At 40.2% G+C, this 12,644-nt stretch overlaps 1 protein-coding gene across 1 annotated transcript; it reads left to right on the top strand.

Annotated features, from left to right (window-relative positions):
* The first annotated feature begins 4,368 nt into the window (after window positions 1–4,368).
* LOC115078439 (olfactory receptor 5V1-like) lies at window positions 4,369–12,168 on the top strand. The gene is made up of 2 exons (XM_029581353.1): window positions 4,369–4,405; window positions 11,267–12,168. Exons 1-2 carry the CDS (start codon window positions 4,369–4,371, stop codon window positions 12,166–12,168), a joined length of 939 nt encoding a protein of 312 aa, XP_029437213.1.
* The last annotated feature ends 476 nt before the right edge of the window (window positions 12,169–12,644 follow it).

Below are 12,644 nucleotides of genomic sequence, written 5' to 3'. Positions count from 1 at the left end.
AATACACCTCAACAGATAAAGAGATCAAACCTTCCAGTTCATCGCAAGAGTTGGTGTCAGTTCTTGTTAGAATATTTTATTAGAAACTATCTACATCATATTGTGGGTAGCGATGAAGATTGTTTCCCCCAGTGCCAGTTACCATGAAGTCCTCTCCCACCTCTCACCTAAAATTATTTGTAACTTTTCAGCCTTAATTCTTTACTAGAAGGACCTGGCTTAGAGGGAGGACTGGTGTAGCAGCTTTGTAATCAGCACAAGTGGTTCATAGACTGCATGCCTCACTGAGTGAGTGTACAGAAAAGCCTCCTCTAGTTGCCAATGTTTTATTAGGACATGACTCATCTATTTTGCTAATCATTAGATTTCACTTCTAATATATTATTTAATATTATTTACTAATGCATCACTTCAGTGGTATATCCCTCCAATTCTATGTCATTCGTCTCCATAGACTTCAATGGTATCACCCTCCTAATTACATCATTCACCTCCATAGACATCAATGGTATCACTCTCCTAACCACTTCATTCTCCTCCATAGACTTCAATGGTATCACTCTCCTAACCACATCATTCACCTCCATAGACTTCAATGGTATCTCCCTCCTTACTACATCATTCACCTCCATAGACTTCAATGGTATCTCCCTCCTAACCACATCCTCCTCCTCCATAGACATCAATGGCATCACCCTCCTAACCGCATCATTCTCCTCCATAGACTTCAATGGTATCACTCTCCTAACCACATCATTCTCCTCCATAGACTTCAATGGTATCACTCTCCTAACCAAGTCATTCTCCTCCATAGACATCAATGGCAACACCCATTCTTACATTCTCGCTCTTCTTGATATTTCATCCGCCTTTGACACTGTCAATCACAACACACTCATCTTGCGCCTCAAAGAAATTGGTATTGCCGGTTCGGCCCTCCTCTGGTTCTAATCATACCTTAATGATAGAAGCTATAGTGTCAAGGTTGGATGTTGTGAATCAAAACCAAAGAAATTATCACAAGGAGTTCCACAAGGTTCGTCTCTCTCCTCAACACTTTTTAATATCTACCTCATCCCTCTCTGCAAACTTCTCTCAAAACTGGGTTTCCTCCACTTCATCTACACGGATGATGTGCAAATTCTCATCCCTATAACTGACTCGCTTCCCAATGCTCTAAAAGTCTGGAATGCAACACTCACTGAAATAAACAAACTTCTCACCGATAACTTTCTAGCACTCAACACCAGCAAAACGGAGTTGCTCTTCATTTCACCCCTAAACAACACCACAAACAAATCTTCTCCACCCGCACAACCCTGCCCCTTCACCCCTCAACCAGTACGCAGCCTTGGCATAATGATTGACAACCACTTTACTTTTAAAAATTTCATCTCCTCCACTATAAAAAACGGATTCTTCAAACTTCAAATGCTAAAAAGAATTAAAACCCTGCTACACCCCTACAATTTCCGCACAGTTCTACAAGCCACAATCTTATCTAAGCTTGACTACTGTAATGCCATCCTTCTAGGCCTATCAAAAAATTCTATCCAACCTTTACAAATGCTCAAAATGCCACTGCCCGTATTCTCACAAACACTCACTGTCACGATCATATCTCCCCTGTTCTCCAATCTCTACACTGGCTTCCAGTAACAACCAGGATAATATTTAAATCACTACCTCTTATACACAAAGCCATACATAACCAGAATATGCAATGGTTCTCCGAACACTTCACTTTCCGTATACCGTACCGACCAACTAGAACTCAACACCAAGCGAAACTCCTGACTCCTTCCCCTAAACTAACCAAACATGTTTCCACTAGGGAGTGCTCATCTGTTATAGCTGGAACCACCCTATGGAATAAAATGCCCTCCAATCTACGCCAGGAACCCTGCCACAGGAAATTCAAACAGAACCTTAAAACTTGGCTGTTCAAACAAGCATACCCTTGATTTCCCAATCTCAACCAAATTCCTATCATCTCAGCCAAATTCCTGCCATCCGCTCTGACTTTCTGCCAACTTCTCTTGTCCCCCTATTGTCTCTTAATTTCCTACCAAAACCTCCCCCTGGCACCCTTTTTCCCCTGCTATCACCCTAGTACTTCCCACAACTATAGTATAAACTTTCAGAATCCCCTTAATGCTTACCCTTCTTTGCCTTCAATATATGATCTTTCATATTACCCTTCATTGCCTTAACTTTATGAACTATTCCATAACCCAAAAAAATTTATTATGCTTATAATTATTACCATTTTCTTCAGTATACTATGTATCTTTATACACTTGTTGTTGTTACTGTTAATTAATTCACATATTTATACATTGTTGGTTTATTTTATTTCATTGTAAAGCTTGTTGCTGCATTATGTTCTAATGTAAACTGAGGTGATGTTCCATACGTGCCGCGGTATATAAAAAAACCCTTAAATAAATAAATAAACACCCACCTAACCACATCATTCTCCTCCATAGACTTCAATGGTATCTCCCTCCTAACCACATCATTTCCCTCCATAGATTTCAATGGTATCACCCTCCTAACCACATCATTCCCCTCCATAGACTTCAATGGTATCACTCTCCTAACCACATCATTCCCCTCCATAGACCTCAATGGTATCATCCTCCTAACCACATTCACCTCCATAGACTTCAATGGTATCACCCTCCTAACCACATCATTCACATCCATAGACTTCAATGGTATCTCCCTCCTAATCACATCATTCCCCTCCATAGACTTCAATGATATCACCCTCCTAACCTTATCATTCCCCTCCATAGACTTCAATGGTATCACTCTCCTAACCTTATCATTCCCCTCCATAGACTTCAATGGTATCTCCCTCCTAATCACATCATTCCCCTCCTTAGACTTCAATGGTATCTCCTTCCTAACCACATCATTCACATCCATAGACTTCAATGATATCTCCCTCCTAACCACTTCATTCACCTCCATAGACTTTAATGTATCACTCTCCTAACCACTGAATAATATAAATTTTTATGCTCGGTGGACCATGAGTCCATCACACAACCTACTGCGCTTTCTTCACAGTGAAAGCAATCCTTCCAGTTGAGATGCATCCGCCCGCCATGTCCTAGCTTGGCCAACACTGATGCTGTGGCAGGTCCTGCTTCAGAGCCTCCCTAGACATGTGTGCACCAACGTGCTAGGATTTAAAAGGCTCATGATGGGAAATCCACCTCTGTGTCCTCTGATAATATGATGGGGCCTCCTGTATAAAGAGCCTGTCTAGACACCCCTGTAACTCATCTGCTGGAAATGTTCTTTATCACCTGCATTCCTGATTCCTGGTTCCTGATTTATTTATTTATATTATATTATATTATATTATATTTTATTTATTTATTTATTTATTTATTTATTTATTATTGCCTTAAAAATGTAGCAGATTTGTGCTACATTTTTTATTCCCATCCTTATTTCAGGAAAACCTAACCTGTTTGGAATGCAGGCTCCCTCCTCCATGCTTCTTATCCCTGCCAGAGGTCAGGAAGATCTGTATTAAATTCTTGTCCCACTCTCCTTAATAATCCAAGTTAAACTAAATGCAACCACCATCCTCTCTCTGAAGCCACACCTTCAGGTGTTTCTCCTGAATCTACCCCTGTACCCTCATACTCTGCCACAAAAACACGAGACCATATCTGCCCCTTTACTCAATTGCTCAGCTTCACAGTCCCTACCTCCCACTCAGACTTCCCCTGTATTTATCCCAGGCTTTCCTGAATTCAGATACTGAGTTTGCCTCCACCACTTTCACTGGGAGGCCATTCCATGCATCCACTACACTCTCTAAAACACCCCCTTGTGGGGCAATCCTGGGTTTAGGATCAACCTGGCAGGAGCCCTCCTAGGGCAGATTCCATCAGAAGGTGTTAGTGGGTGAGATTTCCCTCCCTTCACCCCAGGAAAACAAATGGGACTGTGAACAGGACTGGCAGGTTTATTAGACAATATGATTATATACATTTCTACATGACTGTGTACATCACTAACAGGATATAAGACAACACACTTATCCACTTGTGGTTACCAGTCTTGTGCCATGTGGCTATTTGCATTTCTACAAGACTATGTACATCACTAACGATATCAAACAGCACACTCATGGTTACTAGGATCAAGCCATGCTGCTATATACATTTCTACAAGACTATGTACATCACTATAGAATATCAAACAGCACACTCATGGTAATTAGGCTCAAGCCATGCTGCTATATACATTTCTACAAGACTATGTACATCACTAATGATATCAAACAGCACACTCACGGTTATTAGGCTCAAGCCATGCTGCTATATACATTTCTACAAGACTATGTACATCACTAATGATATCAAACAGCACACTCATGGTAATTAGGCTCAAGCCATGCTGCTATATACATTTCTACAAGAAAGCAAGAACATTTAACATTTGGCTGTTTGGGGTTGTTGGTTCTCATAATATAGCCCAAAATATAAAGGTGTAGCACTGAGCAGTAAAGATCCCTTCTTGTAAAAAGAGGAACCAACCCCCATCATTTTAGACACAGTAAGGTGCAGCTTTAATGTACATTCATCTATAATAAGTCTTTTTACTAATTCATATCCAAAAAGTGTGTTGAGAAACAATAGGTTTCTAGTCCTCTGACACGGACCATGTTTCTCCACATCGGCTACATTGGCAGGGACCAGTTTTACAGAAACAAGAGAGCCATAGTCTAAAATAAGTAACTGGTAGTGACTGTGTCAGCATTTTAAGTATCACAGAGAGGTTGTAATAACTTCTATAAATGGTTAAAAATGAAGTCTGGTGAGACACCGAAAGACAGGCTGCCTGTTATTACAGATGGATGCACATTAAAGCTGCAGTTTACTGTGTCTAAAACATTTGAGTTGGTTCCTCTTTTTACAAAAAGGAATATTTACCACTCAGTGCTACACCTTTATATCTTGGGATTACATGTGCATGTACCGCTTATCTTCTCCACCTTGTATATGCCTCACCTTATACACCTTATAGAATAGGAGGGACCTCATACTGTCCCGCTTAATCAAGTATTATTATTATCCTCCCCATTTTATCCCAAGTCTCACTCATGTGAAAGGATGCAGCCAGGCTGGTGGGTGGTGCTGCTGGGGGAAAGGTCTAAACCATTTCAATCTCCTCTGTGCCACTTCCACTCTGCTGACAGGTCTGTGCCCTTCTTAGGGGATGACTCTGACTCCCGGTCTGCCACTGGAGTCCATACCCTTCTGTGAAACCTCCTGGTTTGCCACTGGAGTCCATACCTTTCTGGGGGACCTTACCACCTCCTGGTTTGCCACTGGGGTCCATGTCCTCCTGGGGACCTGCTTCATGGTCCGTGCCCTCCTGCAGAATCTAACTCCAGATCCACCACTATCATTAGGCTTTTCTTTCTTGGTAGGAGGGTTTTCCTTTGCTTGGTTTCATAGCTCTCTTGGAGGTGGGTTTTATCTCTCTAAAGAAATATTTCCTAAGATTACTTCTGAGTCTTCTCCCTTTCAACCTCATTTCATGACTCCTCTTTCTAGAGCCTCCTTTCCTTTAAAAGAGGCTTGGCTCCTATGCATGAAAACCTTGAAGGTATTCAAATGTTTGTATCATATCTCCCCAATCTCATTTTCCTCTAGGGTTTACATGTTTAGATCTTTAGGTCTGTCACCATATGGTTTAGAACAAAGATCAGTGACCATTTTAGTAGCCACCATCTTCTTCTAGATATTTCTGTCCTCTAATAAACAACCTACCTTACCTCACCTTTCCATAGCACACCATTCTAAGTCATAATTTATTTATTATTATTTATTTATTTAGCATTTTTATATACCGACAACCGTTTGCACATCGTATCGGTTTAATAATATTCCGTTTTAATATTTTCTTCAGTTCTCAAGTTAAAGAATTATCATATATAATATAAAATATAGTATTTTTCCACTATTTGTTAGTCCACAGCATCATAATCCACTATACTATAAAAGATACTGCACTACAGAATAATCCCAGGTATGAAGATAGTTTAGGGGAAAAATATGTAGAAAATTATGTGAACCTCTGCCCTTTTATGTTAGGAGATTCTTGTGAGAATCTGGTTACACTGAGGGCTACCTTTATAAAATAAGATGGGGAACATCTGCCCACACTGACTGCTGTGGGGACAATGATGGGAACATCTAATTAATTATTCTCATCATTCTCCATCTTTTTTGCAAAACATTCCAGTAGGAGCCTGATTGACCCCTAAACTGCCCTTCCCAGGTACAGTGAAAATATAGACACAGGGACAGAGAGCAGTGAGGGTGGGGCTAAACCTTAGATAGTACTTTTAAGAGGGAGTTCTGGAGTAAAGTAGCTCTTCAATCGCAGAAATGGCTCATTAGAAAATTGTGCAAATAAAACTTGCATACAGACTGTGAGGGCATATTATTATGTGCATATGTGATAACATTTGCCAATGACATAAAATTATGCAAAGTAGTTAAATCTCAAGTGGATTGTGATAAATTGCAAGAGGACATTGTGAGACCGGGAGATTGGGCGTCCAAATGGCAGATGAAATTTAATGTGGATAAGTGCAAGGTGATGCATATAGGGAAAAATAACCCTTGCTGTAGTTACACAATGTTGGATTCCATATTAGGAGCTACCACCCAAGAAAGAGATCTAGGCATCATAGTAAATAACACATTGAAATTGTCAGTTCAGTGTGCTGCGGCAGTCAAAAAAGCAAACAGAATGTTAGGAATTATTAGAAAGGGAATGGTGAATAAAACAGAAAATGTCATAATGCTTCTGTATCGCTCCATGGTGAGACTGCACCTTGAATACTGTGTACAATTCTGGTCGCCACATCTCAAAAAAGATATAATTGCGATGGAAAGGGCAACCAAAATGATAAGGGAAATGGAACAGCTCCCCTATGAGGAAAGACTAAAGAGGTTAGGACTTTTCAGCTTGGAGAAGAGACGGCTGACGGGGGATATGATAGAGGGCTCCAAATTCATGAAAGGACTTGAACAGGTTAATGTAAATCAGTTATTTACTGTCTCAGATAATAGAAGGACCAGGGGTACTCGATGAAGGTAGCAAGTAGCTCGTTTAAAACAAATCAAAGAAAATTCTTTTTTAGTCAGTGCATACGTAAGTGCTGGAATTCATTGCCAGAGGATGTGGTTACAGCAGTTAGTGTAACTGGCTTTGAGAAAGGTTTGGATAAGTTCCTAGAGGAAAAATTCATATCCTGCTAGTAATTAATAAGCAATAGTAGTTTGAGGCTTATTTAACGTTTGGGTACTTGCCAGGTACTTGTGACTTGGATCGGCCACTGTTGGAAACAGGATGCAAGTCCTTAAAAAACTTAAACCCCTCCTTCACTTCTCCGACTTCACTTCTCACTTCTTCTCACTTCACTTCCTTCACTTCACTTCACTTCACTTCACTTCACTTCCTTCACTTCTTCTCCTTCACTTCTCCGACTTCAGGCTAGTACTGCAATCCATCATTCTTTCCAAGCTCGACTACTGCAACTCCCTGCTACTAGGTATTCCCGCCAACACTATCAAGCCATTACAGATGGTTCAGAATTCAGCAGCTAGAATTCTAACTAGCACTAACAAAAAAGACCATATCACCCCAATCCTTCGGAGCTTACATTGGCTCCCCATTAAACAAAGGATACTCTATAAGGTATTCACTATCATCCACAAAGCGACAAACAATCTAGCCCCCATCACATTAAGCTCTCAACTCCAACCGCACACTTCCTCCAGACCAATCAGAAGCGCATACAGAGGAACACTGCATGCTCCGCAAATTAAATCATCATTGAGCAAACGTGCGCTATCTTCAGCAGGCCCACACCAGTGGAACACGCTTCCCCCAGATCTTAGACTAGAACCCAGTTATCAAGAATTCAAAAAAAGACTGAAAACTTTTCTCTTCCAACAAGCTTTCCCAGACGCTTAATCTTACTATGACTGACAGACTTCCATCCCTTAACTATGGACACTGTATAAAGTACTACTTTTAAGAATCTGCAACTGGACAATTATCTTTGAGCTCAAAAATTCACTTTATTTCATTTATATATTAGGCATTGCTTATATTTATATTTATTGCTACGTTAAATAGTTATACTTCTTATATAAAATATTATATTTCTTTATTTATTACCAGTTAAAATATTATCACTTTATTTAGCACTATGTTAAATTCTCAACCAGTTATACTGTTCCATATGTTATACGGTTCCATGTAAAGCTCCGCTATCTGTTGAGCAGTTCTTCGTTTTATGTAAACCGGAGTGATTTGTAGTCTCTACTAGAACTTCGGTATATAAAAATTAAAAATAAATAAATAAATAAATAAATAAATGCTGGGCTTGATGGACCCCTGGTCTGACCCAGTATCTTATGTTTTTATCTTCTTATTGGGGAGAGGTGTTCTGGGATTGCATCTGGATGAGGTTGGGACTTAATGTGCATACAGACTGTGAAGGCATATTTTTATGTGCATATAGAAGAGGTGTTCCGGAGGTGAAGACTGGGTGAGATCGAGACTCATGCGCATATCTTTTTATTTTAAGGCTGAATTTTCAAATGCATTTATGCACATAAAACTGAATTTAAGACTCCTAAAAGTTCTTTTGAAAGTTGGGGCCAGGGTCTGTGCGTGTAAAAGTGCATGTGGCAGAGATTTCTTGCTTACTTTTATGGTAAAAGGAAAGAAGCATTCTCTGGGACAGGAAAATAATTTTTGTGCATCTCTTTCTATTTTCAGGAGCTTGCACATAATTGTCTGCTCCCTAGCAATGCTGAAATGGGCCTGCCGATGGTGCCTGAATGTGCACGAAATCCCCTACATTTTCTAAGCTGACTGCTGCACAGAAAGCCTCAGCTCGCTGTTATAGAATTCGCATCTAAAACGAGTATGCATGTAAATTCTCTCGGCAAAATAAAGTGCACCAAATAGCAGGTGAAAGTGGCTGCATTTTTGCTTGCATAGTTTTCAAAGGGAACTCATATGCACAAGACTGCTTACTTAAATTCAAAATAAACTGTGCTCGTCAATATCTCCAAAAATAAAAGCTAAATTAAAAAACATGAGGCCTCATAGCCATGAATGCCAAGGACACACTTTAAAAATTATTCTGTGTCTGATAGCTCACATCATGATGCTACAAAATTACCTGCAAAGACTTTATCAACAATGAAACATATTATCCATGGCATCTTTTCCCAAGGATTTTGCATTCTGTCTCTCTTTCTTACGTATGTCCATATATTGACATTTTGATGATTTTCATTGGCTGTGGATAGTTAAGACCCTTTCTTCAATCAGTACGTACTGCAGTCTCCCCCAAAGCAGAGCTCCCTTCCTTCTCTGTGACTTGACAAGTTCATCCTCAGGGATCCTTCCCCAAAGGGATCGCCAGTGAAGATAAAAGTGAGTAACTGCACAGGACTAACTGCAGAACCAGGGTCTGCCCGTCAGTGATCCTGAAGGTAAGAGCTGTAGGGATGCTGCATATCATTATCACTTTCATCTTGGGACTGGAGGGGCTTTATGGGCAGCAAGAGCAGAACCCAAGAATCTTCTGAGCAGACTGAGTGCCTGTTACATTTGTCATAAGTATCACTGGTGGTTTTTGTCTGGTTGGCTGCATTTTTCTATTGTAGGGCTGTGAATGAAATGTGCAGACGTCTGGATTCACTGTTTTACAGTTACTATGAGATCATATTCAATGGCACAGCAAAATTAACCAGCTGGCATTATTTGGTTGACTTTCCCTGGATGTTCAGTGACACTAACATTGTGGAAAGAGCAACTGAATATATCTGAACAGAGTTATCTAGTGATTTCTAGGATTGACCTTCATCTTGACCACCTGCCCAGATACCTTTAGCTGAAGATCAGAGCTGTCCAGTTAAATCTTTCCCTCCTCCCAGAGTACTTCCAACCCTGCCTCTTCTTATGTGAGTACATTTCATCCAGGCAGCAATTCACTGGGAAATAATTTATCCAGAAAATAGGGGAGGTGACAGCAGAAGCATCCGGGCTGCACAAAGAAAGGATAAGGGGCACAAGGTTTATTAAGCTTAACCAAAGAGGCAGGTTCGGACCTGCCCCCAAAGAACTTACAGTGACAGAGAAGGTACAGGGAAGAGAGGAGAGGAGAGCACAGGTATAGGCAGTCTGTTGTAACAGAGAGCAGATGAGTCAACATGGGAAGGGTTCATAGGAGACAAGTCAGATTGAAGGCAGAATTGGAAGGTGGAGAGAATGATAGAGAGGGGTCCAAGCTCTGGAGTAAAGAAAGGAAAGCACTAAGGAAGCAGAGAGAGCAGAGGTGCTCGATTTCCATGTTATATGCAGGGGCATCCAGGGACCTAGGAGTAAATGAGGGTTAAAATGAAAGAAAGGGCAGTGGAGTTCGGGACTTTCAAATAAAGCATGAGGAGAGTGCATTAAACCTTGTGTATGGTCACTGCCAAACCTACTGTGCAATCCATGAACACTATAGCCTTTGTATTGTGGGGTGGGATCGAGCTAATGTCACAAGATTTATTTATTTATTTATTTATTTTTAATTTTTATATACCGGAATTCCTGTATACAATACAAATCAGTCCGGTTTACATGGAATGAAAAGATTGCCCTGGTCAGGGAGGTCAGACCGGGTTTTTTTTTTTACAAAGAACATTGAACAATAACAATAAATCCTTAAATATTTTCATAAATTAACTTAAAATTAGGCCAATTAGCGTGTTGAACTTAAATTAAACATAAGATTAAATTGAAATTTAATTTTGCATAGAATTGCATATTATTAACTGTAATACAGAGTATTCCCAAGTTCAATCAGGATAAGACGCTTAGTTACATTCTGGAGATTGGAACGCTTGCCTGAAGAGCCAGGTTTTTAACTTTTTTTTTAACTCTGGTAGACTGGATGAGATCTCTTCCCAACTCCTGTACACGTCATCTACTCAACAATTACCCAACTGTGAGGAGTTTCAGGAAGGCTGAATCACATTCACTGCTGTCATCTATTTAATAACCCAAGTTACAGTGAATGTCTCAGAGGGCAGCAAACTTCACAGCCGCACCCTTTCACTGCCTGGAATGAGCTGGATTTCTAATCATCTCTTTCTCTCCATCCCTTCCCATTTCTCCCAGACTCCTATGGAAAAGAAAAATATCTCCACAGTGACAGAATTCATCATTCTGGGATTTCCTGAATTCCCAAACCTACAAATTCCCCTTTTCCTTCTGTTCTTACTGATTTACCTGATCATCCTGATGGGGAACCTCACTATTATAGCCCTGACGTGCCTGGACCCTCACCTGCACACCCCCATGTACTTTTTCCTCTGTAACTTGTCCTTCCTCGATATCTCCTCCACCTCAGTCACTCTTCCCAAACTACTAGACATCATCTTAAGGAAGGGTAAGAGTATTTCTGTACAAGGATGTCTTACACAGATGTATTTTTTTCTGTGCTTTGCATATGTGGAATTTGTTATTATTTCTGTTATGGCTTTTGACCGCTACATCGCAATTTGTCATCCCCTGCGCTATGGTGTGATTATGAATCAGAAACTCTGCATTCTGATGGCCGCTGTGTCATGGATCCTTGGCTTTCTGGAACCAGCAACACACACTTATCTTGTATCTCATTTCTCTTATTGTGGGTCCAATGAGATTAACCATTTCTTCTGTGACCTCTCAGCACTGCTAAAACTCTCCTGCACCAGCACCTCCACCATTGATAGTATAACATACATCATGGGTGTGTTTGTAGCTCTGCCCTGCTTTACTGCAACTCTTACTTCTTATGTCTACATCATCTCCACCATCCTGAGGATCCGTTCCACAGAGGGGAGACGCAAAGCCTTCTCCACCTGCTCCTCCCACCTCACGGTCGTTATTCTCTTTTATGGGACTCTGATCTGTTTGTATATGAGACCAACATCCATGCAGTCACTGGATCAGAACAAGCTCATTGCTTTGCTGTACAATGTTTTACTTCCTTTGTTTAATCCCATCATTTACAGCCTGAAAAACAGAGAGGTAAAAGCTGCCCTAAGGAAAGTGTTTTATAGAAAATAGATTTTGCTATTTATTAGAAGAACATTTCTGTTTGGTGATTGGCATAATCAGTTGCAGTGCAGCTCCTGAATATCAAACAGAGCTCATTTTTAAGGGTATAATTGATATGAAGCAGCATTTTACCTGGTTCCTCATGTTCTCCATTCCTTTTTCTGTGATGATGGTGGAGTTTCTTTTTCAATTTGTTAATGAGCATGCAGGCCATGTATTTTATGTTATTTAATGTCTGATTTTTTTCTTTTATTTGTTTTGTAGATGTTCCCCACTCTGAACATTGTATACAGTGGGTAAAACATTTAAAATACAATAACAAATACATCAATGACCGTCTGCTTGCATATGTGTTTTACCAAAGAAAGAATGGGCAGGAATCTGACATCTTGTAGGACTTTGTGTATGACATTGTTAAGTAACGATTTTCAGAAGAGCATGGTTTGCGTAGGACATAATTCATTACATGTAAGGCTCTGACAATA

This window comes from Rhinatrema bivittatum, chromosome 16 (genome assembly GCF_901001135.1).
Source record: "Rhinatrema bivittatum chromosome 16, aRhiBiv1.1, whole genome shotgun sequence".
In the NCBI taxonomy this organism is placed as follows: domain Eukaryota; kingdom Metazoa; phylum Chordata; class Amphibia; order Gymnophiona; family Rhinatrematidae; genus Rhinatrema; species Rhinatrema bivittatum.
This window is presented reverse-complemented; position numbering and strand designations above follow the sequence as displayed.